The sequence below is a fragment of the Pavona decussata genome, unplaced genomic scaffold (assembly GCF_977016875.1).
Source record: "Pavona decussata unplaced genomic scaffold, jaPavDecu1.1 SCAFFOLD_50, whole genome shotgun sequence".
NCBI lineage: Eukaryota > Metazoa > Cnidaria > Anthozoa > Scleractinia > Agariciidae > Pavona > Pavona decussata.
In genome coordinates this window covers 467823-494912 of record NW_028145472.1, presented here as the reverse complement: position 1 = coordinate 494912, position 27090 = coordinate 467823, and the positions used below count along the sequence as shown (strand labels likewise).

The window sequence follows — 27090 nt, the reverse complement described above, 5'->3', positions numbered from 1 at the left end:
GATGACGAAACGCTGCCTGAATATACCGCTGACCATCACGCTGTGTGTACTGCCCTTACTGCTGATCACCTTGTGTTCTGCGAATGACAACAGCAGCAGTAGCAAACCACGTGATAACAAGGTAAGTTTGATGAACAGGCTCTAGGTACAAACTTACAATTACTCCTTACTCCTTACTCCTTTCCTGTTGCCCACCAAACAAAATATGATTAAAAAAGGAAAAGTGAAACAAGTTACACGTCACTTTAAATTGCATTAAAAGATATTATAATCAGGTACTGATTAAGTGAACATCCGACCAACAGGCTCGTTCGTTATTTACAGATCTTCACCAGCTCCCACCTTCCCACCCCCCCCCCCCAAAAAAAAGTTATTTTGAATGCCCCCTTCCTGAAATCCCACCAACTCATCCAGTCTCACAAAAATTTGAACAGTTCCTTTTATATAGTATCTGTACAACAAAGGTAGTTATCCAGTTTTCCTTGGGGTAAAACTTAAGTCTATTATCTTTCCAGTTTAACAAAGTCTTTGGGAAAAGCAACTTGATTTCATGATGACTTATTACCAGTTCTTCACTGAGGTGGAGGTTTAACCGACATTGGATAACCAGCCCTGATTAGTCATTTTATTTGCGACAAACTGATGAATGCGCTAAAGGACAGGACAATCGCGAGAAGTGCATAGCAATACTAGCCAGGATTTAAGTACTCAACACTTTATCCACTGACTTCATATATAGTAAATCAAAGTAACAAATATATATTTCTTATTTCTTCATTCGGGGCACTCCTCAACAGACAGCATCATATGGGTCTTGTGGTCACAGCACATGTTTCTGCGCACCAGGAATTCCAGGTATCCCAGGAACCCCTGGACCCGCAGGACCATCAGGTGCCGCGGGATCACCCGGAAATAACGGACCTGAAGGACCTATAGGCCCTAGAGGAAACAAGGGCGATGAAGGCCCAAGCGGAAGACGAGGTTCTTCAGGCCTTAAAGGTGCTCAAGGACCCACTGGACCACGGGGTCCTACTGGAAAAAAAGGAAAATCAGGTGCTCGTGGCATGGAAGGTCCTCCTGGCCCCAAAGGACCAAAAGGATCCTCTGGCTCACCAGGTTCACGTGGAAACAAAGGTGATACAGGTACTCGTGGTAACCAAGGTCCTCCTGGTCCCAAGGGACTACAAGGATCCTCTGGCATACCAGGTTCACGAGGAAACAAGGGTGATACAGGTGCTCGTGGTAACCAAGGTCCTCCTGGCCCCAAGGGACCAAAAGGATCCTCTGGCTCACCAGGTTCACGTGGAAACAAGGGTGATACAGGTGCTCGTGGAATTCAAGGTCCTCCAGGCCCCAAAGGAGCTCTAGGGTCTGTTGTGCGTAACTGGAAACAGTGCGTTTTTAAGAATCTGAATGATAATAGGGACTCTGGATTGATCAAGGTAACCACTCAGCTACAAAATCATAAACCAAAAACAATGGAAATTATTATTATAACATTAACATTGCCTTTTTTTTCTACCAGTTAGAATTTTTAAAGGTAGTTATGTTTAGTTTATATTATTTCTTTCAATTGTTTACAGTATCCTCAACTAGCACCGCAGTATTAAATAAATTGACACTTTAATAAAGTTATTATTATTTAACGTGGCAGAAAAATTAGGTAATGTTAATGTAAATAAATAAATAAATAAATAAACTCTACCCAGTAACTATTTCGTCTCATGTCTATACTTATGAACCAGTCCTGGTGGTGTGCTGATCAAGATATGTACATTTTGATGAGAGTAGAGACATCAGCAACTACTGCTTGCCCATGAAACTAGAAACCAAGAGTGTAAGGAAAAACTTTATTTTTTATTTATGGGATTTGCCTATTGGACAGCGCAACTGCCGGATCAGATCAGTTTGTTTTATGTATTTTTGCAAATGTTGATGATTCCCACTTCAGTACAATTGTTTGTTTGTTTTATTTATTTCACAGGAATGTGTTTTTAAGAAGATATCTGACAAAACAGGGTTGCGTATCTTCTGGAACGGAGTCCTTCGCCTCTACAACTGCCATCACTGCTGCAGGCGATGGTATTTCACCTTCAATGGTGCAGAGTGTTCAGCTCCAGCAGCCATTGATGGTGTAGTATACATGGTATATGGAAATAGCGCCAGAAAGAATTTACACCGAGTGAGGCAAATCGAAGGAGTCTGTGAGAAAGTCCACAAAGGCACTGTGCGTGTGGGATTCTGGGTCGGTAATTGTGCTAGTTATGGATCTGCTGACGCAGAAACAGGCTGGAACTCAGTGTCCCGGATCTACGTGGAAGAAGTACCACCCCCACAGGCATGAAACAATAAGCAGAGTTGCTGTTGTTGTTGTTGTTGTTGTTGTTTTTATGGTTTAACTTTAAGGTGTTTGTAGATTCCCACTGCAGACTGAATCATCGCTTAATTTAACAAGGATTACAATCTGAATTTAAGGAAATAATAACCGAGTGAAAGTAATCAAAACAGGCGTTTAATTTTTGAAGCTTGAAAGGTGCAGGGAATAAAAGTTAATTTTATCCAGAAGTTATGTATAGCGGAAAACATTGAAATAAAGGTCGGGTAAATAATACACTGTGTTGTGTGAATTTCTTTCGGTTCAAGTTTGATTGCTACAGAGTTGGAGTTTACCAGTTCTTGCCGATTTCTTCTTGTAATTACATAATTCAACTACGGTTACCATGTCACATTTAACATCCACACAATTAGTCAACGAAAGCAAAATCTCGGTTCCTTAGTATTTTGAAATTGTCGTGATTTTTTCAAAATAAGAGCATTTCTTACTGCACTAAAACCACTGTTTATTAGTTTTCAATCGGATTTTACGGACGGAAACGACATTTCCTTCCCCTTTTCAGTTGCACACTGTACCTCACTGGATTAAGAAATGAAAAACAAAGTATCATTGAAAGTTTGCGATTTATCTGCCTCAGTTTCTGACCATTGTGATGCGTAAGGCTGCCACTCTTTGACTTGCGCACGTGGTCTTGAAAACATGAAGTTAACCTGAAAATTCACTTAAAACGACTACACTGTGAGGTAATTCCAGGATCACGAAGGAGGGGTCTTGTGGGCCTTAGAGTCCAGATATTTTTGCCGTGGATTCCGAAGCCCGCTGCGTCCTTGGAGTCCACAGTCTTTTTATCGTTCATTTTTTTAAGGGGAAAGGTAGGGGAGGGAAGGGGGGGGGGGGGGAGGTATTCAAAGCTTCTAAACCCCTTTGAGACCTTGTTGATTGGTGAGTGAACCAGAGTTTGACACCTAAAACAACAGGAATGCTAACCAAGGTTTTAAACCCGATTGAGCGAATGCGTTTACAGACCGAATTCTTTCCCCTTATAAAATAACAATAAAATAATAAATGGGAATCTCAGTGGCACATCCACGGAGTGGCTATTTGTCCAATGTTTCTAGGTCGAATTGGAATTTGGATTGTTGGTTTTTGAGGAGGGAGGAAAATCGGAGTACCCGGAGAAAAACCCTCGGAGCAGAGACGAGGACCAACAACAAACTCAACCCACATATGACGCTGAGTCCAGGAATCGAACCTGGGCCACATTGGTGGGAGGCGAGTGCTCTCACCACTGTGCCATCCCTGCTCCCTTACTTTCTTACTCCGTCATACACAAAATTCATATCTTTGAACCAGCATGTCATTTCAATAACACTACGAAGCCCATCCCTAGAAAGCAAGAGACTTTTCTTGCGCCTTACATCAAGAGGACACAAAGCTGGTCTAAATTGCTCGGTTATAGCTGGGCTGATAAACACCGGTCTATTAATGCAGAAAACAGGTCAAACTAATTTCAGCTTATAAACGTACTTTATTTCCTTTGTTTACCGTCTGGCGTGATAAAAGGAATTGTCCTCATAAAACCTGACCTTTTATTTTTGCTCTTCTTTTCTAGCGTTTTTATTAGCAGTTAGCCAAGCATATAATCTCGCGATAAGAAACAAATCAAAATGTTAGAAAGATTTACCATGTTAGCTATGGGCACATGATAGACTACGCCCTAATTTATGCAACTTTTCACTTTTCGGATTACAACCTGATATTTGACGCAAAATTTTATTCTTTCTGTTTTCAAGTCTTTATATGGCGGGGAATTACCCTAAGTTAATCAGCTCTTAATTAAAACTATTCTGGCATCAGTTCCTCTCTCCAATTTAAAGACATCGTAATTAACACTGAAAGTAAATAAAGTAAAAAACATGAAAAGGAGAAAAAAATAAAAGGAAAGCAGTTAGTTCTCTAGAGTTTAAGCCTATAGACATTGAGAGAAAAAGTTCATTTTCCGAATATTGTCTTTAATTTCAAACAAGATAACTTTTAAAATTTGGTGTGCTATATCATGTGACATAACATCGTTGGTGCTTAAAAGTTATTTTAAAATAGACCACCCTCTCCAAATCCATCGAGAGCCTTTTCTTAATTCACTTGAGGTGGTACCGCTGACCACCATGAGCAAAATATTTTTTTCAGCAGGAAGTGTTTCGCCCTTGCTCCCCATTCCATGCTTACGCTCTACCTCCCCTCCCTCAGGTTTGTAGTTCTGTACAGATTCTGGTATTTTTTCGATATCGAGATCGATACCGATATTGTGACGTCACCATCCAAGCCTTTCCTTTCGTGTTATCACATATGCTCCAAAAAGACTCTGAATGGTCCACATGTCAAACAATTATGTAATTGTCAAGGTAGTTACAAGGTGATGAACTTGTCATTTTTTACAGGGATGTGATTCTACCTTCGCGAACATTGCAGCAGCACATTCACAAACGAAAAAATATTGGTTTTCGGTTTTAAAATCGGCCTTCAATATTCAAGTGAGAAGGAGTCCAAGTAGCCGAAATTTCTCGCAAGTATCGAAATTTCAAGGCCCGTTGGAAGTTATCGGCTTCTAAAGGAGTCTTAAACAATGAGGCCTTACCAAGCTCGAAGAAAAGCATAAAAGGGCAAACTGACGAGGTCTCCTTACTCTTTCTTGATCTTGTCTATGTATGTTCGAGCGAAAAAAACGTTTTAATTTCGAAAACAATACCGCACCACCTTCCTAGGGAGGACAAGACAGCGGTGTGACAATTTTGCCCTTTTTGAGTAGTTGTTGTCAGAAATCGTGGCGCGATCAAAAACACCTCGCCTTTCCCCCACTAGGGCTCAATTTGACGCTGGTTCTCAGTATTGACTGATCAATGCGGACTTCCGTATCTCTCATGAACTCCATAGTGACAATTTTGAAGATTTAGCTTTGATGATTTTGTATAGGGGTTAGTTCTGAAGAATGTTAATGTATATGCGATTTGTTTTCAGAAGATCATTTGTATGTTACACTTTTCTTAAGACTTGAAGTTAGAATGGGACAAAAAAAAAAGTTTTAGGAAAATTTCAGGCAGCTTCCAAACGAGGCGTGTGTCGAAACTCGCTCTTGAATTTAAGTCAAATTCTTCCTACCTTGTCAATTGATATATACACGTGCAACACGCATAAACTTAGAATGGCGCAAAACTGAACTAAAAAGCAATTCATTGTTATGAAAGACAACAACACCATATATATGTTTTATTTACTTTATTTAACACTGATAAATATTTTTTTTCAAAGTAATTGATATGCCAATTCAGCGGATATTATGCTTGGGCACAGGCAGTCCAATGTCAATATAAGAGAACCGTTGAATTATCAGGATTTGTATAGAAATGCAACGGATTTGTGTAAAATGGTAGGAACTAACATTGTTTAGTCAATAAAGTCAACTCACCTTGCTGCTTCTTGTATTCTTTGTCATTTACCAGCTTTCCAAGCCGATTCGAAGCGATTTCGGCTAGTTAGCCCCTGGATAGTTCGGCCACATTACACAAACTAACTTGGAAATGAGTGGAAATCACAGCAAATTTATTCAGAAAATGCCAGTGTAATTTTTAAATCCCGTAAGAAACTGGGGCTGAACATTTGTCTAAATGGTATGACCAATGGAACAGAAAACCTCCAGATGTTGTCCAAGATTTTTTAAATTGCCGTTCCATATATTTAATTCTGTACCGAAATTCTGGTCGAATGTATCGCGCCCTTTAATGGGGCAGTGTCTCCTATTTTAAAGGCCCGTTTACACATTAAAAGAGAAGGAACGGCTCCGTTAGAAACAAGTACCGGTTCCAGACGAGATCTCCCGTTTACACGTATAAATTCTGTAATGTACCTAACAGAAAAAGGCACGGTACTTGAGAGCCCCTTGGAACGGGTACTAGACCGTTTACACGTTGCTTTCTTCGAGACCGGTAACGATAGAGCCCGCAATAATTAAACAAAACCACAAAACTGCTTCGATTAGTTGTTCATATGGGCTTACACATACAGTACACTGAGCGTATCTCCGACTATCATAGATTTACAAGAGAACACGAAATTCACGTTTGACAGCGCGAGCCGAATTCTTCAAAGAAATGCTTCTGAGAGAATGTACCGAATTAGGAGAAAAACAAGGCTTACGGTTTTCCTATTAACAGCCCTTGTATCGCACTTCACAGTCGAAGGAGCTTGTGGCAAATTCCAAGAACTTGTAAGCACTTGGTTTGATCTTGCATGCATTCAGCACTTACTCCGGGATGATCAATGGTATGGTAAACAACTGACGTGGAGTACTACGGGCTCAGAAAAAACGTAACAGAACGGTACTGAAAAAAGGGCGAGCGTTTACACGTTGAAAAGAAAACAAAAATTTGAGTACAGAACCGTTTTTTATCGGTTCCGTTCCGAAAGGGGTCCATAGCCGCCTATGGACCTTTTTAGGAACGGAACGGATAAGACTGGAACGGGTCAAGTACCGTTTACACGTCAAATTTTGTCGGAGCCGTTCGTCTTTTTATCCGAGCCGTTCCAATTTTTTCGGTCGTCTAAACGGCCCTTGAGTGTCCCTATGAATAGCCAAACAAATTGATTTCGTTTGGTCTTCCAAAGAGAAAAACCTTTCTATTTTCTAACCAGTGTTGTGAGAGTAATTTACTGTTACAAAACTGGTTCTTTGTCAAATATTTGAGCAGTTTTGGCCAAAATACAGCAAAATCTCTGTGACAGTGCCCCTTTAATGTTTGTTAACACGTCCAGAAGTGATTGGTCGATGGAAACAATGGTCCCTTGACAGTCTTGACAAAAAGGACAAGAGATGACCTCGGGGACAAATCGGATTGCCTGTCGACAACTGGCCACTGACCACCTGGGTCAGGGAACTTTTGTTACCCAGTGTGCTTTACGAACGTTCAATGTGTCCATGGCGCACTTGCCGGGCATCTTTCGAAATTTCAGGAGCGAGCTGACTTGAAAGAAAATCTTTCTAGCAAACGTCATACGACTTCAATTGAGTCGGAATTGCGCTGGCAGAATAGGTATACATCCCTACTTTGATTCTATGGATGAATTGAGACACTAGGATTTATTTTAAGGGATTTTGCTCCGCTTCGTGCTTCGGGCATGTCTGAAATGGTGTTCGGCCTCTCGTTTCACTTACCAGTGGAAACCCGAATGACGCTAACCAGCCGAAATCGATTCAAATCGGCCTGAAATGCTGGTAAACGACAAACAATACAAGAAGCAGCAGGGTGAGTTGACTTTATTGACAAAACAATGGCAGTTTCTGCCTTTTTACACAAATCCGTTACATTCCCACACAAATCCTTATAATTCAACGGTTCTCTTATATTGAGCTTGGGCTACAATTGACATTCCAATCCTAGCAGTATGCGAGTTGTTTGTTCCATGGACTTAGTTAAATGGCCTAAGCTGCTATGAGTTTCCTGTAGCTCAGTGGTAGTGCATCCGAGTATGCTTGTGTCACTTACTGAATAATAAATCATTCTCAAAGAAAAATGCTGTTATCAATGGCTCGACGCATTAATTGCCGAAAGGTCTGGACAACAGGAAACCTACAACACGTGTTAGATATAAAACGACGACTTTCAATTTCACAGACATGAAGAAGGCAGACGTTTGTTTCGAAAAAAATCGACATTTTATATCTAAAAGTCCACGCAGTATTTTGCGACTGTATTCAAATTTCACATGACTTTACCCTAGGCAAATTAAAATCACTCAAGCAAGCAAACGACTCGCACTATGAACATTTTCTAACATGTCAAACTGACTCTTCGGCATCAACGAGCTAAAATTTAATATGAGATTACTTGCTAATCTGACGTGTCATACTGACTCTTCGGCATCCACGAGCAAAAACTTAATATTGTTAACTTGGGAGTCGAGATTGTCAATAAAAATTTAGACAAATAAATAAAATACTGCAGCAAAGCTTTCACCTCTCATAATATAAGAACAAAGACTATACACAGCCGACTTCTATTGCGAGTATTACTGACAGTCGGCAGTTGAATATACTACATTTCTAGTGGAATTTAATTAGCTGCCAATTTGACGAACACAGCGGAAAGGTTTAAACGATTTGTCGACGAAACAATCCACCATACTTGTAATCAATTTTTCCAGACCCAAATATTTTTGGTTGGCTGAAAGCTTTGGGAAGGAATTTTATGTTTCTTTAGCTACAAGCTTTGGTTTTCTCTAAAATTAATTGTGTCTCTAATTAATACGATACACCAAGTCAAAAATAGAAGAAATCATTCCATTGGCCATTTTGGCGACTTCTACACATCGTTCTAGCCAATAATATTTCTCGTTAGAATGACTGTCATCAGTGAGAATTTTTAAAAAAATGTTATTATTTCAAAAACGTGATCTAACGAGAGACTCATTATATGCAAAGAAGACAAAACAACGAACTGATGATTCACTTGAGCTTCGTAAAACATCAAGTTATACAAATTTTTGGCGAATATGGCAGCGTAAGTTTGTATTTAAAATTCATATTTTCTTCACTGGTACCAAACAAGCGAGAGTGAAGACTTGGCATGTTTCTCTTTATTTCCATATCATTTGCGGGCTTTCAGAAACATTTGGGAAAACAAACGTAGTTTGATTTGCTCGGATGCGTTATGCTGAATATTAACTGAATATTTATATTCGAAAATCAATTGACGTGTCGTTTGTCTTCAACTGACTTTCTCATGTTTGGAAAATTGAAGCCTAAGTTTGTCAACAAAATTCAAATCGAAATATCTGAAGCGATTGAATTCCAATGAAACGAATCATTTCAGCGCGCCCTGGTTCAGATTTTGGATTCTTTGCCTGTTATTATATCTTTTCTAACATCTTCCTTTTTTAATCCCTTCAGATTAATGCTGTCTCTCCACCGACCCATGCAGCGGTTTAAGTACTACAAAGGTAAATTATTTGAAACATGAATTCACTAAGATATATTGCACAGTTTATCTGGTAGGGTGTTAAAATTAATTGCGGTATAAGGCTAAGCCAAAGCTAATTTTTTTTGTGGTGTTTTTTACTTGCATAGAATAAAATCTGTGTTAGTTTTGGTTTATTTGTATGAGCACACATTAGAATAATTAATATGCACGTTTCATTGGCATGTGACAAAACAATCGAACCTCACTTTCTTCAATCTTTTTGTGATATCTTTGAAAGAGAACTGAGAAATGTGGCTAAATTAGACCTCTTTTGAAAATTACATAGCGGTGGCAGTTTAACAGTTCACCCTGTACAACAGCCAGAACACAATCTTTATTACCCATTTCACGCAAAATGAACTCTTTATTCGTCAAGAAAACTTACCAGGGGCCAGATGAAACGTGTTGCAAAAGCAGTAATTCAAAAGACAATGGATTAAAATGGTGCTAAATTGTTCCACTTTTAGAGAAAAAATATACAACTGATGTGGTAACCGTAAGGTAAAGTGATAAGGGTAAGGGAAGGCTTTTGACAATGAGAGTCTTGCAAGCTCAGTCAATTGTATTTGCATTTTTGTGTAGTTGAAAGATCGGCCGTTGTTAGGAAGGATATATGGTTAGGCTGTGGGAAGACCTCCTCGGGGGGAAAGAGTGGTGAAGCTCATAAAATATACAAATATTAATGGCCCTTTCAAAGCTCAGATTCTGGACGGAGGGAAACAAGGATATCTCACCGATTACATTAATCTCAGTCCACAGGTATTTTATTTGAAAAGCTAAAAACTTTTAACTCCTATGTTTTTATATAATAAAGAAACCGTGAATCACGGCTATTGAGGGAACACAGCGTAGCAAAACAACATTGAAGATGCCCTCCTATTCCAGTAATCGGGGATTAAACAAACTGGGGGGGGGGGGGGCATAGTGTTTTGAAATTAAAATTTAAAACATATGTTTTGGACGAACTTGTTCTAACGAGTAGCTAATTAAACAAAACAAAATAGAGCTTCATCAACTAAAACCTTTCCAAAAGTGACAAGAAAGGACCGACAAATCCGACACTGTAAGTTCTCAACTGTTTTGTTGAACGTTATTTGTGAGGATTTTGTTACTCATTTTGATGTAAAATGTAATTCTTTTTCTTTTCCTCTGTTTCAGATTTCATGTTCTCGTTTAGACAACCCGGGGTTAGTGCTGAAAAACTTCAAAGGTAAACGTTTTGATATTTAGTAGAATGCATTTTAAGCAGAGCTTAGCTGTGGCGCTGAATTTTGTTTTTACGACTTTAAAAAACAGCAAAGAAACCAGTTTCTCTTTCGGTTGCTTCGTGACTTTCAGAAATCAAACAACTTAGTGTGTGTACTAGTTTTCAATGATGTGCGGTGCTCTATTTGATGTTGGAAAATGTATCGAGTGCGGTGACTAATTTGTTTAAAACTATCGTTGAAGCATGCACTGATCGATAGAGGACAAACTTTTGTTGGGTTAGTTAAGCTAGTGGTGGCAGTTTTTCAGACACGAAACGCTCTCTAATTTGACCGTACTCTGTTTTTCATGTCATTCTCGATGCAACTAAAAATGGCTGCTGACCAAACTAACAAATTAAATCACGTTAGAAATGACTCCAGTATGTTACTAGAATTTAACAGCACTGGGTTAAACAAAACCTGAGAAAAAAACACAACATTACGTTATTGAGATTTTCAGGGTTAGACCGCCATTAACTGAAAGCAAACTTCAATAGGAAACTAATTTTGTAAAGCAATCATGATAATAGCGATTTTGATGACAAAAAAAAAATTAATTTCCCTTTCAAGTTAAATTCATTGTTGTGGCTTTAACTTGCGACAGGAATAAGTAACTTTACGGTTGCGGGTTTCGCGCGAATTGAATTAGATTAAATTGAGCAAGGAATCAGTAAAAAATGCATAAGGAGGACATCGCACAATCAAGGCGCTGACGTGTCAAACAATCTCGACGTCTGTTTCATCACATAGCAGAGTAAAAGAAGTACACTTTAGAGTCAAACGAGAGGAACAAAATCGTCGAACCATGTTCTGTTTCACAGCTGACTTTCAGCATTAGAAGACATTCTTCCCACAGCCGTCTTTTTCAACGAAGGTTTCTTTTCATAATTTTGGAAAGGTGATACGCATTTTCTAAGGCGGATTAATTTTGAAATTTCCTGACATATATTTCCAAGAGGGTAGGTTGTGTTTTATGTTATTCAATAGTTAAGTCTGTTTTGAAATGGGTTTTAGTATGCAAGATTTTAATTAAAAAACAAATCGGAGACTTAGTGCCACATTAGCCATTTTGAAAATTGTTTGTCAACCAGTATGGATATATTTGTCCTGTTTCATACATGTCATCAGACATGTTCAAAACAAAACAGCTCAATCAAAAGCGGAAATGTCATTGCCCTAATTAGCGTAGCAAGCTGTCTAACAGAACATTATAGAAGAGTCAAGGTTATTGGTGGATACAGAAATGATTTAACCAATAGGAGTGCTCGGCTTATTTTGACATCCAACATGTTATCAACTTCAAAACGTGTTACCTTTAGTCAACAAAAATGGTTTAACCAATAGGAGAGCTTGGCTTATTGTGGCACCCAACATATTGTCAGCTTTAAAACTTGTCTGAAACATGTTTTTTACTTACAAGTCAACAAACAAAAAATGATAAAAGCTTCTGTAACAGTGAGAGGTGAATCAGTTTTCCTTCAGATGGTTGAAGCTGCACAAGCAAGATTGGTAGGTAATTGAACTAGAAATTTCCCCTTACGTTTCTATACTAAGTTGCATTTTTTTCCTTCAGAGAATTGAACTGAGTTCTTGTTAAATTTTTAACTTGAAGATTTTATTTTATACGGTTATTAGTTTTTTGTGTCTGTTAATTACTTTAATTATTGCAACAAGGAAGTTCACTATCAACGTGTCATCAATTTTCTGCAGTGGTCCTTGTACTTTGATAATTGCGAAGGTGTTTCTTCTCTTTTTGCGTAGTGAATAAAACTGAGTTCGAGAATTCAATGTTCACAGGTTGAATGATGACGAAACGCTGCCTGAATATACCGCTGACCATCACTCTGTGTGTACTGTTCTTACTGCTGATCACCTTGTGTTCAGCGAATGACAACAGCAGCAGCAGCAGCAAAGCACGTGACAATAAGGTGAGTTTGATGAACAAACTCTAGGTACAAAATGACAACAGTCAGCTCCCTTCCTGCTGCCCACTAAACGAAATATGATTGAAAAAGGAAAAGAGAAACTAGTTACACGTCACTTTAAATTCCATTAAACAATATATTATAATCAGGTACTGGAAATTGTTGAAGTGAACAACTGACCATCAGGCTTATTCGTTATTTACAGATCTTCACCACCTCCCCCCTCCCCAACCAAAAAACCCAGTTCTCTTGTATGCCTCCTCCCTTAAATCCCAACAGCTCATCCAGTCTCGCAAAAATTTGAACAGTTCCTTATATTTAAGTATATTTACAGCAAAGGCAGTTATCCAGGTTTCCTTGGGGTGAAGCTTAAGTTTATTATTTGGCCAGTTTAACAAAGTCTTTAAAAAAAGAAAAAAAAAAAAAAAAAAACCTTCATCTCATGATGGCTTATTGGCAATTCTTCACTGAGGTGGAAGTTTTACCGACACTGAATAGCCAGCTCCTATTTGTCATTTTATTTGCTACAAGCTGATGAGTGCGCCAAAGGACAGGACATTGCCGTAAGGTCAATAGCAAATTAAGTACCCAATGAGAGCACTCGACCAACAATTTATCCACTCACTTGATATATAGTGAATCAAATGAAAAAAATATTCCTAACTTCTTCATTCAGGGCACTACACAGACGTCATCATATGGGTCCTGTGGTCACAGCACATGTTTCTGCGCACCAGGAATTCCAGGTATCCCAGGAAGCCCTGGACCCGCGGGACCAGCAGGTGCCGCGGGATCACCCGGCAATCACGGACCTGAAGGACCTATGGGCCCTCGAGGAAACAAGGGCGATGAAGGCCCTAGTGGAAGGCGAGGTACTTCAGGCCTTAAAGGTGCTCAAGGACCCCCTGGACCACCGGGTCCTACTGGAAAAAGAGGTAAAGCAGGTGCTCGTGGTAACCAAGGTCCTCCTGGCCCCAAGGGACCACAAGGATCCTCTGGCCCACCAGGTTCACGTGGAAACAAGGGTGATACAGGTGCTCGTGGAATTCAAGGTCCCCCAGGCCCCAAAGGAGCTCTAGGGTCTGCTGTGCGTAACTGGAAACAGTGCGTTTTTAAGAATCTGGGGGACGGAAAGGACTCTGGATTGATTAAGGTAAACGCTCAACTACAGAATGATAAGCCAAAAACAATCATTATAACATTAACATTTCCTTTGTTTCCTACCAGTTTGAACTTTTAAAGGTATTTATGTTTAGTTTACATTATTACTTTCAATTGGTCAGAGTATCCTCATTTACGCACCACAGTACACAGTGAATTGACACTTAAATAGTCATTATTATTTAACTTGGCAGAAAAATAGATAATGTTAATTAAAAAAACAAACAAACCTCTACCCAGTATCTATTAGGTCTGATGTGTATACTTATAAACCAGTCCTGGTGGTCTGCTGATCAAGATATGTACATTTTGATGAGAGTAGAGTCTTTAGCAACTACTGCTTGCCCATGAAACTAGAAACTAGGAGTGTAAGGAAAACCTTTCTTTTTTATGGGATTTGACTATTGGACAGCGCAACTGCCGGATCAGATCAGTTTGTTTCAAGTATTTATGTAAACGATGATGGTTCCCACTTCAGTTCAATTGTTTGTTTGTTTTATTTATTTCACAGGAATGTGTTTTCAAGAAGATGTCAGACAAAACAGGGTTGCGTGTTTTCTGGAATGGAGATCTTCGCATCTACAACTGCCATCACTGCTGCAGGCGATGGTATTTTACCTTCAATGGTGCAGAGTGTTCAGCTCCAGCAGCCATTGATGGTGTAGTGTACATGGTACATGGAAATAGTCGCAGAAAGAATTTACACCGAGTGAGGCAAATCGAAGGAGTCTGTGAGAAAGTCCGCAAGGGCACTGTTCGTGTGGGATTCTGGGTCGGTAATTGTGTTGGTTTTGGATCTGCTGACGCCGCAACAGGCTGGAACTCAGTGTCCCGGATCTACGTGGAAGAAGTACCACCCCCCGTTGTTGTTGTTTTTATGGTTTAATTTTAAGGTGTTTGTAGATTCCCACTGCGGACTGAATGATCACTTAATTTAACAAGGATTATAATCTGAATTTAAGGAAATAATATCCAAGTGGAAGTTATCAAAACAGGCGTTTAATTTTTGAAGCTTGAAAGGTGCAGGGAATAAAGCCAATTTTATCCTACAGTAATGTACAACGGGAAACATAGAAATAAAGGTCGGGTAAATAATACACTGTGTTGTGAATTTCTTGCGGTGCAAGTTTGTTTGCTACAGATGTTGGAGTTTACCAGTTTTACATAATTCAGCTCCGGTTACCATGTCACATTTAACATCCACACAATTAGTCCACCAAAGCTAAAATCTTGGCTCCTTAGTATTTTGAAATTGTCGTGATTTTTTCAAAAAAAAAGGGCATTTCTTACCGCACTAAAACCACTGTTTATTAGTTTTCAATCGGATTTTACGGACGGAAACGACATTTCCTTCCCCTAGTCAGTTGTACACTGTAGCTTATTGGATTAAGAGATGAAAAAAAAAAAGAGCATCACGGAAAGTTTGCGATTTATCTGCCTCAGTTTCTAACCAGTGTGATGCATAAAGCTGCCGCTCCTTGACTTGCGCACCGGGTGGTCTTGAAAATATGAAGTTTACGTGAAAATTCACTAAAAACGACTACACTGCAAAATAATTCCAGGATCACAATGGAGGTGTCTCATGGGCCTTAGACTCCAGACATTTTTGCCGTGGATTACGATGCCCGCTGAGTCCTTGGAGTTCTTGGACTCCTTCTAATGTTCTTTTTTTTAGGGAGAAGCTAGGGGAGGGAGGGCGGGAGGGAGGGAGGGAGGGCAGGGTATTCGAAGCTTAAACCCCTTTGAGACCTTGTGGTTTGGTGTGTGAACCAGAGTTTGACACGTAAAACAACAGGAATGTTAAGCAAGGTTTTAAACACGATTAAGCGATGTTATATTAAGGATGTTCTATGTGAGTTCTTCAAATCGTCTTTTCCTTGTAACTGAAGTAGTTGTTCCCTCTGACGTCACTTGTATGTCACATGTAGCACCTGTGGGATGGTTTTCTTGAGCCCGCACATCGTCTCCGTTTTCACAGCGCGCGTGTTTTTTGTCACTTGCAAAGCAGTCACGCACTCCACCTTCCTAAAATTAAGAAAACGACAACACTCATTGTGTTCAGAGAAGTATAGAAACTGACACAACACAAACAAAGTTGTCTGTCACGAAATATTGAACAGTAAACTTGACCCCGTTTTCACCATAGTTCAGGTAATATGTCAAAAACGAGGGCGAGTGCTTTATCACGGGTTCCAAATACTGAGAAACAGATGAAAGCATGAGGCCGCAGGCCGAGTGCTTTCATCTGTTTCGAGGTATTTGGAACCCGTGATAAAGCACGAAGCCCGAGTTTTTGACATGTCTTCTCAAATGAAACAATAAGAAATTAATCTCATTAAAATGCAAATGTTTGATCTCAGATGAAAAACATGTTTCATCTCAGATGAAAACCTGGTGGTGTTTCATCTGGTGTTTCATTGGGGTATCAAGATTCATCCACCTGACCGAAATGGAGGTCATTTATTGGCTTTTGACTGCATGAATTATTAATGAGTTTGAGAATCCGAGGTATAATATGGTGCGGAAATAGAGTCAAGACCGCAGATTTGCAAGCACCACTAACAGTTCTGCTTTTCCACCTTTAATGAAAGCCACTGAAACATTAAGCCATGCCATTCACGTTTTTACCGCATTTTACCTGATATAACCAGCCAGGAAGCAAATCATGCGTTAAACAACATAATTTAACCTTAGTTGATAGACCCACGGCTTACAAATTTACTCGAGGTTAGGTTATGATCGATGGGCCCCGAATACGAGAACCATATTGAGAGTTAAGCGTCAAGGTTCTTCAAATTCCAGGTCTCTTATCTGAGGCACCACTAAGGTCTACTACAACACTAACGAACAACTCAGAGATTATTGGCTTTACCGTGATCTGGAATGGAACGGTCATTTCTTGTCGTGAAGGCGACTTGTACAAGTTTGCAAACCTGTTAGGACAAAATGAAAACATCACAAAGATTGCCTTTTTTTACTGTTCTTTTTTTTCTCTCTTCCTGCTGATCATGTTTGTCTTGGTAGATGGCCATTTCTGAGCCTTATTTCAGTTTGTAAAAGAGTTAAGAAGGACTTTAAACAAAACTATTTACGAGCGCACGGTCTTCAAACAAAACAGCTTTAAGTGGATAAATAAAACGAGATGCGATGCATAAATTTCCCAGACAAAAACTTCCCAGGCAAATCCTTCCCCCGGTATTCAGTTCTCAAGGCTTGCATAAACGTAAAAAATGTGGTCAAGTTCAACTTTTGGCGTTACACAAGTCGCTTTATTATGGGAGGACGGATAGCAACACCAGGATTTTCCTGACTATAAACCAATCTTCAACGCCCATACGTGATAAAACCTTTGGCTGTAAAGTCTCAGCGATCGATTGACTCAGATAGTTTTGGAAACAGCACTTGTCAATTATCAAACCTTAGTGGTGAAAAATCCTTCTAAAACCTAGTGTAAAGCAAAACTGAACTTCTCTGACTTTTTTCAGTGGCTTCGAGGTAGAGTTTTCCTGACTAGTCCGTGACCGTGGCCAATCTAAAAAGAGTCCGGGCGAGGCTAAGAGAAACTATTCCGTTCCTTTCCATCTGAAACTTTTATATACCTCTGATTCTCTTCCCAGTACAGCACAATTCGAATGGTACTGGCATGACCCCAGCTTTCACCTACAACAAACAAACGAAACGAACGGCGATTTCATAACGAGCATAAGTAAGAAAGAGAGAGAAACAAAAACGTCACAGTCAAGCTATTAATAGCTAAGCACTTGAACAATCATTTGGTTTTACTATTCTCTGTTCACTAACATTACCTGTTACTTCCACATCATGAACCCCCAGCCTGTAAATAAGTTTCCCGGGATGCATTCATGGCATTGTGAAGAGCTGCTAACGATACCAAATATGCGATAACATGGATGCTAATGTACACATAGAGTATCGATATTTGAGATTGGTATCGGTGTAAGTTTCCATACCAAACATTCCCGGATTACTTTCTCTCCACAAGACGGAATATAGTTTGCTCTGCTCCAAAAAATTTCCTTTCATCATGCAAATTGGCACTAATTTGCTTTTATCTTTCTCCTTTTTTTCCATCTCATGTTCACTTGCGCTTTACGCTTTTCAAATGCAATGAACTAAGAAGCTAGCTCACGTGACTTTCAAGCGTCTGGTATAAGCCTTATCAATATCCTGGTTGTTGAAGGCACAGGCTCGGATTGGCTCGTTAACAAGATTTATTTAGCTCCCCTGTAATTCAGTGGTGGAGCATTCGAACTAGTCATCGGAAGGTCTTAGGTTCGAATTCTGATAGGAGCACTCAGATTTCCTTTTTCCGAGTATGCTTGAGTCACTCACTGAATAATACATCATTCTCATTCATTCACTAGGCTTAAAATATACCATCACATTTATTTCACTGCGCATATGCCACATATTGACATTCAAATCCTAGCAGTATGCAGGATGTTTGTCCCATGAACCAAGTTTAATGGCCTTAGTTCCCACGAGTCTCCAGTAGCTCAGTGGTAGAGCATCCGAACCAATAATTGGAAGGTCTTAGGTCCGACTCCTGATAGGAGCACTCGGATTTCCTTTTGCGAGTATGCCTGTGTCACTTAAAATAATACATCATTCTCAAGATTTATGTACATTTGAAGCCACATGAGAAAAATCTTACCTAATGCCGGGATAAGGTGAGTCTGTCCCAGCTGCGAGGTTTTGACGCGTGTAGTCATTTGGTTCATAAAAACAACCTGAAGAAAACCATACAATTTCATTGCGTAACTTAATAAACCCTGTCTGAACGGTTAATACATGAACAATAGATCCAATACTTTTGGCAAAATTTCCCTTCACGTCTTATCCAGGACACTTCTCAGCTAATATGCGACTTTTACAAAAAACTGGGCTCCGAACTGTTCTTATTACAGCTGTATCTGAAATAAGAGTTTAGGTTAGATCTCTAACTAAACCCTCGGAACTCAAAGGTGTCCTCGTGGACTTCTTTAGACTGTTCACAGTCCCCCTATTTTTCCGTGGGATTCTAGAGACCGGTACGCTTCGATGGAGCTATCGCCATCTTGGTTTGTAAAAGCGAGCACGATCTGGGGAGAGTGTCTAGTTGGGAGGCGGCGGGAAAAATAGGGAGACTGTAACAGCTTCTCACTGTCTCGCGTTCGAGGGGCGTGCCAAAACTTTGTCGCCTCGACTAATTGAATCAACTAAAAAATATACCCCCCAGAGATAAACATGTCAAATTGAAGGAAATACGATAGTCCTTGTTACAATACAGTTTCTGTACCATTTCGAAACAAAGTACAGTTGCGAAATAAAATGAAGTTGCGAAAGTCTTTCGAGTGAGGATAGGCATGAAAATACAGTACAGTGCATCAGCTATTGAAGTGAATTTCAATACAAGCGGAACACATGCAGTGAGGCTAACCCCTATTTTTTCGCTTCCCCTCCCTCATTATACTAACACCCACTCCTGCTCCCCTCGGTAGTTTAGACACTCTCCCCAGATCGCGCTCGCTTTTACAAACCAAGATGGCGGCGGTTCCATCGAAGCATACCGGTCTCGAGAATCCCACGGAAAAATAGGGGGACTGTGAACAGTCTCGGACTTCTTCAGATTCCTTCATAGTTAGCAAATTCTGTAAATAGTCATGTCTTCACGAGGCGATGATGACCATTTAAATTCAAGTAGATGGTGATTTGTACAAAGAGCAGCTTCATTTGGACTAACTGTCTCTATAAATTTCTTTTTTGCAATCAATATTAATTTACGTAGAAGAAAAGATAAAATTGAAAAGCTTAAAACCATCTTGGTAAAAAGTTTAAAATGCGACGACGTTTCGACGTTCGCTTAACGTCATTATCAATATTAATTTATCTAATATACAGGACTGGACTGGACTGAAACCAGCCCTGCTTCTCTAGAAATGCCCTGTAATATTGGGTTGAACAAATAGCTTTCACTGTTTATACCAACACGTCTCACGATGTTTGGACAGTTCGTGTGTCCTGGAAAAAGACACTATTTTTTTCTTTTTCAAACAGCCCTATTATATATAAAGATAAGTTGGGTTCATGCCTCACATGTAAATATTACGGTTAATATAACTTTGTGTGCGCACTTACGGCTAACTGTTTTTCACACGCCATCTTGATGAAGCTTTGAGCCAAACCGTTCAAAAGCCTCGTCCTCAAAGCGAGGTCATCAAAATCATGTCGGAATTGAAACGCAATACTGTCTACAACGATGAGTTTTACCTGTGATAAAAAAAATTAAAAGAAAGAAAGAAAATACTTAGCAATCCTTTACGTGTCAAGCTTAAAATCTTAATTCTCCTCGTAGAGTTAGCAAACATTCAATTTGAAGATAGCCTTGAGAATTTGGTGTAAGAGATTATCATCATAATTCGTCGTCGTCTTCACCTATCACCCATACCAACCCACCGTTCATTTCCCCTGTTTTAGAATTTTACCCAAATTTATCACTCTATCAAACCAAGAAATACTCCGAGGTCGCGACACTGCATCTTGAAAACTGATCTTACTACGTAGTCCATGCTGGTTTTTGGACATAAAATTCAAGGAGTATTCAAGCACTAAAAACTGAGTTTTCAAGGAGTATTCAAAGCAAGTTTACTAATTGTCTTGCACTATGTTTCGAAATGTTTTCATTGGTCAATAGCAACCTTAAAAAAGCCCCCCCTGATATAATCTGTCCCCGATTTTGAAATCTGTGCTTAATCCCTGAATTACTTTGATACAATCCTACATTATTTCCCATCCGAACAAAAATTCAAGGAGTTTTCTTATTTTCAAGCACTTTCAGCAAAAATTCTTCTTTTCAAGGGTTTTTCAAGCGCCCTTGAAATCTAAAATTAAATTCCAGGGCTTTTCAACGACTTCAAGGAGTAGCACGAACCCTGTTACTATAACTTTTAGCATTTTATCATATAACGCATTTACATCCAGAAAAAGTTGTGTAGGCTCTACTGTATGGCCCTTCAAACTAACAACAACTGTGGACCACTAAGTGAACCTGAAATGCTAGAAGGTAGCTTTCTAGCTTACTCCGGAGTGTTCTATCAAGAAGTCTGGTAAAACATGCGACAACGCTATTAACTGCATGTAGTCGTGGCATCTAAACACGTAGATCTTGGATAAAATGTTTTCCACTTGGAACTTTTTCATGGCTTCGGTTTGAAGAGCTCTTTCTGTTCACAGAAAACAAAACAAAATATATACTTAGGTTGCAGAAGTAAGTCTGTTATATCCGCAGAGACCTCCTTTAAAGGACATCTCCCCTCTTGAAATATATAAAAGTTCTAAAAACTTCAAACCTAGCATACACAATGTTGTTAGTGCAGAGACAAATTTCGGCAAAAAAATATGGCTCCTGTGTGCCTATTGGCTAGTTAGGTTAGGAAGAAATTGTGATAAAATATACATCCGCCATCTTTTCCTTACAGTGGATTGTTTTACACAAGGGAAGTTCTTCTTACTAATAATAGCAGCAATCGTGTGACGTCATAAAATCCAAAATGGCTGGACCGACCACCGGTATACGACGCTAAACAATGGTCACGTGATGGATGGATAATCACGTGATCGATTAACAAGATCAAAGTACTGAACACTTTGAAATATTTCGTTCCGAAAAACTATTTGCTCCGAGACAGAAATTTTTTAATCATTATGTTTTTTAGAGCAGGAAAATAATCTTTTTAGTTGAAAAAGAAAATATTTTTTTCAGCAGATAGTTAAGAATATCGAGATTCGTTTCCGTCGCTTGCACAGCACTGTACCTGTTTCATCCATGTCAGAAGACTGAATAACATGCTCCATGTGTTTCACTGCTGCATCTGCTATGTCCACGACTCTCTCCACGATGAAGCTTCCCTCTGTATCTGCATGTCAAAACAAAGAATTAAAATAGTTTAACTGTTCACGGTGCCAAAACTAGCCACCCACGCAGACGTTCTTAGGGGTTCGTCACGCGTTCCAGTCCCACGAACGTTCGTGGGGCAGGAACGCGTGACGAACCTCTAAGAACGTCTGCGTGGGAGGCTAGGCAAAAACAGGTCTAAGAACAAAATTAAAACAAGAAAACATTCCTGGTAACTGACGTTAACTACTTTATTAAGCTTAATCAAGTACATCACAAGCAGGGCTTTCAAAATGATTCAAAATGAGAGATTTTAATATTCTATAACAAGAAAGCATAATAATATTAGTCCCAGGATGCATTCATCTCTCCTTGTTGACCTTCAGGTGTAGGTTTTAGAAGCAATGATTTCAGTGGATAGTAGTCTCATTCTGATTGGTGTGACATGGTTTGTTTGACATGAATTCTAACGAGATATTCAGACAAAATGGCAGAAAATGAAATGCGAAACAAAAAGACTCAAAAAGACAAAGAATATGACTCTACCAATGTAAATGGCCTCCCCATTAAGTCCTCCAAACTCATCGGGAATTTGAACATCCACTGCAAGCTGCATACTAAGAGCAAATGAATAAATCATAATTAAATAAATAAATATATTAAATAATAGATTAAGGGTCCATTGACAAATCTTGTTGCTAAGTTACATAACAAGGTTGTACACAAATTCAATTTTTGGAGGTCTTGTGGCAGTGTAGGTTTCTCTACACCAGGAATTCCAGGCATTCCAGGAAGCCCTATACCGGCAGGTGCATCAGGGTCACATGGAGATCATGGGCCTGAGGGACCCACAGGTTCACTGGGAAACAAAGGTGATGAAGGCCCATGTGGAAGACAAGGTCTCCCGGCCTCAAGGGTTCTTGTGGCAGTCAATGTCTACCAGGTCCTAAAGGAGCTCCAGGGCCTTTTATGCATAACTGGAATCAGTGTGATTTTGAGAATTCATCTGAATGATGGAAGGGACAGTGGATTGATCAAGGGAAATATTGAGCTTGTAGCTTCATTTCACAATTACCAGAAGCTAAAACTTTAAACGCCACTATGGTGTTATAAATCAAAATAGTACCATGCATATTAACAATCAAATAATAAATTTTGGTATATAAAAAAAGGTAGATATATTCTAAAAATCCTTACACAAATTACTGTACAGCTGTAAGACTAAAATCTGACTTCATACTCAAGACAATGTTTTGGTGAAGTAAGTCTAGCTATGTATATAATTATGCGTACGTATGAGTAATGAAACTCCAACAGGATTGCTTCTTCTAGAAGAAAAACTGGACTCCAAAATTATAAAAAAAAAACCTTTAACACCTTTTGGGATATTGCATTCTATTGAAACCAAGCTTCAAGATCAGATCACATCAGTCCCTCATGTGTTTGTTTGAAATTGCTGATGGTTTCAATTGCTGTTAATTGTCCTTTTTTTTTTCTCTCTTTCTTTTCCATTTCCACAAGAATGTGTTTTCAAGGAGATGTCACACAAAACTGGATTGCCTGTTTTCTTGAATGGGAATCTTCAAATAGTTCTATCACTGCAACCTGACTGCTGCAAAAGATGGTATTTCAGAGTGCTCTGATCTCCAGCAGCCATTGATGGTGTTAAGTCTACATGTATATGGCAATAACAAGTAGCCAAAGAAAAGATGTACACCGAGAATGGCAAACTGGAGGAGTCTGTGAGAAAGTCCTCAAGGCCATTGTACGTGTGGATTCGGGGTTGGTAATTGTCTTGGTGCAAAATCAGCTCATGCATACATGGGCTGGAACTCAGTGTCCCGGATCTATGTGGAAGAAGTACATGAACCCTCTCCACAGGCTTAGGAAAAGAGAAGATTTTTTAATTATTTATTATTATTATTAACACTATTATTATTATTATTATTATTATTATTATTATTATTATTATTATTTTCTTAGTTAAAGGCTCTTTATCAATGAATAAGAAATGGGTGAAATGGTCTAAATTTAGGAAACATTAAGTAAGCTGTGATAAATTATGCTTAAAGCCAATATACATACATGTACGCATTTTGATACATCAAATGTAATGCTTGGATGATGTAGGATATAATAATTTTTTTATTATTATGTAACTTATTTTAGATAGAAAGAATGTACATGTAGAATGAGAAATAATGCAAATAAAAGTGAGTGTGTGATAGATTGTTTGTTATGTAGCTTATTTTAGATAGACGGAATGTAGAATGAGAAATAATGCAAATAAAAGTGAGTGTGTGATAGATTGTTTGTTATGTAGCTTATTTTAGATAGACGGAATGTAGAATGAGAAATAATGCAAATAAAAGTGAGTGTGTGATAGATTGTTTGTTGCAAGTTGGAGTTCACCAGTTCTTGAACTTTTTCCATGCAATTTATAGATAAACTGTCATGTAACCTTTACAAGTGCTACCATTTTCTATTTCTTCCTGTAAACATACCCTATCTGAGTTTTTCCAATTCCTGGTGCACCACAGAACTCAGTGATTTTTCCCACTGGCACCCCTCCTCCTAACATGTCATCAAGCTGCTCACAGAATGTGACAATGTTTCCAGATGATTGCTCTTGTTGTAGAAGGTCATAGGCATTCTTACTTCCAGGAATACAATTTGACACAGTTTCTACATTTGATGGTGACTTTGAATTTGATGTCTGCAGTGACCCAGTAGAGCTTCTGACTGTTTGAATGATCTTCAGGGCTTCTTCTCTGTCCACCCTAAGGTCTATTTAAAATATAATTGAGAGATTTCTCATTCTTACGATGTACTGTATGTCTGTGGAGAGCAAATTCAAAGGGAAGCTGAAAAAGGAGTCTTGGACTGGACCATTGATTAAGGGTAAATAAGCAGTACTGTAGTAGTAGCATTTAATTTAGTTATGTTACACAGAATGAGCAATGACCTCATGCAAGGATATTGAGCTCCTGCAAGGATATTCAACATAAAGGGATGAGCATTCATATTCAAAGTACAGCCTAGCCAGGGAAGCCTGTTCGCAGGCTAAATACAGCCTGGTTTATTCTAGAAATTGGGCCAAGAAGGGTCCAGTGGGTCCCCTTCTGTAAATTTAGGGGGCCCTTTTTCAAGAAAGGGGGCCAAAGAAAGGGGGGCCCAAAAAGATATTTGAACTTCTTTGTACAGTCTATTCAGCCAAATCCAAAAAGAGTGAGTGCTTTTTGACCTTCCACGTGGGCCGGATGGTTTGCGGCTATTTTGGAACATTCTGAGTGACTGAGAAGGACTGGATGTGAGTACATGTAAATGTAGAACCTGGGATGTTTGACTTGTAAAATAATGCCTCTCATTGCTTGAAAATGGTAAATTCCCTGTTGTTTTGTTTTTGTTGTTTTACATTTATTATTGTTACAGTATACATGTATATAAACGGAACAAAAAAGAATAACTCAGAAGCAAACTAAAGAAAGTGCACAATACGAACACAGAAACAAACGAAGAAGAGAAAGACAATTGCGACATTAAGAGAAGTATAGACTAGAGCAGTGATCATATCAATCTTAACGTCAGTGACGTTTTTTTCAGAAAACAGGTACTTATCCTTGGGCACTGAATTTTATGCAGCCCATATGACGCGGAAATCTCAAAAAAACGTAGTCTAGAATAAACGCTGAAAATATTATTACTGATGACAGCCTTAGAATTTCAATATATTTTGAAATGGCATTTGTGGTGAATAAACATAGGGCCCAATTAAAAAAGTAAAAGAAAAATAATTATAGACCCCTATTAAATACGGCAAGGTTCTCTCAAGGCTACCCAGTCATTACAGGTGTTACACTGTATGGGTAACGTTTCATTGATGAAATGAAAGATACTTAGCTCACAAAATTAAAAAAAAAGGTACACCCCTCACCCAGAGACTTGATGAATGGCCCAATTACATCAGCCAAGTCAGGGCCTGGTTAGATGGTGTTTCAAGCTAAGTTTGAGACCAGTATTATGTGATTGGGCATCAGACCAGCTCTAGGAAAGTTTGGCAGGGGGGGGGGGGGGGGGCATCCCATATAAAGGTGACTGGATGATCTTCACATCTTTTAGAGGTTTAACATTTCCAGCAGTCAATCGCACCCCTAACAACCTCCCCCCCCCGCCCCCTCCCCCGAATGGGAAAAGTTAAGATGTTCCTTAAACAATGCCTCCATTAAGGAGAATGTGTGTTAGTCATTAATTCATTTTGGTGCATTAGTTTTAAAATTCAATTAGCTTTATGGTTTGCCCTTACTCTATTCAGACACAGGAAAGTTGGGTAAGACTTACTGGTGGGCCATTTTGCTCTAACGTGCAATGTAATGTTGGAAAAGCGCTGACTCAGTTACCCAGGCTAGCCTGTTAAACCTGCTTGGTCAGGCAGGATTTGATTTCAGGAGTAGTCTTAACAGACATGCTGAGATCTAGAAAAACCAAGCCAGTGAGGTATACATGTGGGTGGACTACAACCACCAGCAATGCAGGCTAGGTGTAGTTTGGATATGAAACATCTGTAATTTCAGTGCAAGAAACAAGAAAACATTTTCATACAAGTTTCAAGATAAGGATCATGGATGCAATGTGCACATTTTGCACAGTTTGCCTGCACATGTGACTCAGGTGGATCAGCACTGTATACATACTTATGGGTAACCCCCCCACCCCCCCCCCCCTCCCCTCCCTTCCACCTCCAACAGTGACCTCTTCCCTTTAGGGCCCAGGTTACAATTCTTTGTGATCACTGTAAACTTGCAAAGATTACGACATTTTAGCTTATTTCTAATAATAATACACTTTATTTAGAGAGGGTGGCACGGAATAGTTGAGGTAACTAATAAACTTGTGGCCCTCTATCTTAAAAATTCTTACAAAACTAATACAATGTTATAAAGTGTACATAGAAATGTGAGAGCTGACCTTATCATTTCAATTTGAGTGGTTTCAAATGATCTTTATGGGTCTTTGATCCCTTTTCTTTAGGCAATTAAATAGCATTTACATAAACGATAAGTTTAAGTTTACAATAATGAGTTCTAAGTTTAAAATATATATATTATAAGCTACACTGTAAAAGTCAGGCATCAGTTCTTCAAAGAGCGGATAACTTAATCTGGCGGATAAGTAGCTATCCAGCTGATAAAATGTATGAATTGCAGAACATTCAATTCACTGGATAGTGAATTTAATATCCCCTGGATAAAGTTATCCGCTCTTTGATCAACTGAGGCCTGACCGTGTAAACCTTGCCTTCACTCAATTCAGTTGGACTAACATCTTTCAGGTCATCAGCAGTAATATAGCCAGCACTGGCCAACTTATGCAAGTAATTTGGAGCCAAAGGGAACGTAGATAGTTCTCGTTGCATTTAAAGGACGCTGGCCAACCCCTTTCCTCATTAAAATCCGTAATTTTTAACCAAAAGAAATCCACAACATAGTTTTGGTTTTGCTACAAGTTGGCGCGAGATTTC

At 39.1% G+C, this 27090-nt stretch overlaps 3 protein-coding genes across 4 annotated transcripts; 2 read left to right on the top strand and 1 right to left on the bottom strand.

The window, feature by feature from the left end:
• LOC146481364 (uncharacterized) lies at window positions 1-14775 on the top strand. Its single transcript, XM_085108485.1, has 5 exons — window positions 1-110; window positions 802-1134; window positions 1324-1442; window positions 1985-2381; window positions 14572-14775. The coding sequence occupies exons 1-4, from the start codon at window positions 2-4 to the stop codon at window positions 2342-2344; spliced, it is 921 nt and encodes a 306-aa protein (XP_084964611.1). The 5' UTR covers window position 1; the 3' UTR covers window positions 2345-2381; window positions 14572-14775.
• LOC146481363 (DNA repair protein RAD51 homolog 3-like) lies at window positions 3230-27090 on the bottom strand. Of its 2 annotated transcripts, XR_014864471.1 has the most exons (11): window positions 26868-27090; window positions 24077-24359; window positions 22119-22189; window positions 21493-21594; window positions 20759-20901; window positions 19817-19948; window positions 18354-18429; window positions 17278-17338; window positions 16551-16611; window positions 15462-15703; window positions 3230-3300 (listed from the first exon to the last, which is right to left on the bottom strand). XR_014864471.1 is itself a non-coding variant. In XM_085108466.1 (10 exons), exons 1-10 carry the CDS (start codon window positions 26983-26985, stop codon window positions 15527-15529), a joined length of 1224 nt encoding a protein of 407 aa, XP_084964592.1. In that variant the 5' UTR covers window positions 26986-27090; the 3' UTR covers window positions 14656-15526. The 2 variants fall into 2 exon arrangements, 1 of the variants encoding a protein (XP_084964592.1); XM_085108466.1 differs by lacking the exon at window positions 3230-3300 and having other exon boundaries at window positions 14656-15703.
• Window positions 7315-14564, top strand: LOC146481365 (uncharacterized). The gene is made up of 6 exons (XM_085108410.1): window positions 7315-7632; window positions 9276-9325; window positions 10504-10555; window positions 12390-12520; window positions 13194-13670; window positions 14190-14564. Exons 4-6 carry the CDS (start codon window positions 12395-12397, stop codon window positions 14562-14564), a joined length of 978 nt encoding a protein of 325 aa, XP_084964536.1. The 5' UTR covers window positions 7315-7632; window positions 9276-9325; window positions 10504-10555; window positions 12390-12394.

Bases quoted from the DNA above. Each gene is read 5' to 3' on its own strand.
- LOC146481364 (XM_085108485.1), top strand. From the start codon at position 2: ATGACGAAACGCTGCCTGAATATACCGCTGACCATCACGCTGTGTGTA. The intron at 1,135-1,323 runs GTGATACAGGTA...AGGGTGATACAG, and splicing joins AGGTTCACGTGGAAACAAAG to GTGCTCGTGGAATTCAAGGT. The intron at 1,443-1,984 runs GTAACCACTCAG...TTTATTTCACAG, and splicing joins GGGACTCTGGATTGATCAAG to GAATGTGTTTTTAAGAAGAT.
- LOC146481365 (XM_085108410.1), top strand. From the start codon at position 12,395: ATGATGACGAAACGCTGCCTGAATATACCGCTGACCATCACTCTGTGT. The intron at 12,521-13,193 runs GTGAGTTTGATG...TTCTTCATTCAG, and splicing joins GCAAAGCACGTGACAATAAG to GGCACTACACAGACGTCATC. The intron at 13,671-14,189 runs GTAAACGCTCAA...TTTATTTCACAG, and splicing joins AGGACTCTGGATTGATTAAG to GAATGTGTTTTCAAGAAGAT.
- LOC146481363 (XM_085108466.1), bottom strand. From the start codon at position 26,985: ATGCAACGAGAACTATCTACGTTCCCTTTGGCTCCAAATTACTTGCAT. The intron at 21,595-22,118 runs GTAGAGTCATAT...TTTGACATGCAG, and splicing joins TGGGGAGGCCATTTACATTG to ATACAGAGGGAAGCTTCATC. The intron at 15,704-16,550 runs GTAAAGCCAATA...TCTTAATTTTAG, and splicing joins CCGTTCCATTCCAGATCACG to GAAGGTGGAGTGCGTGACTG.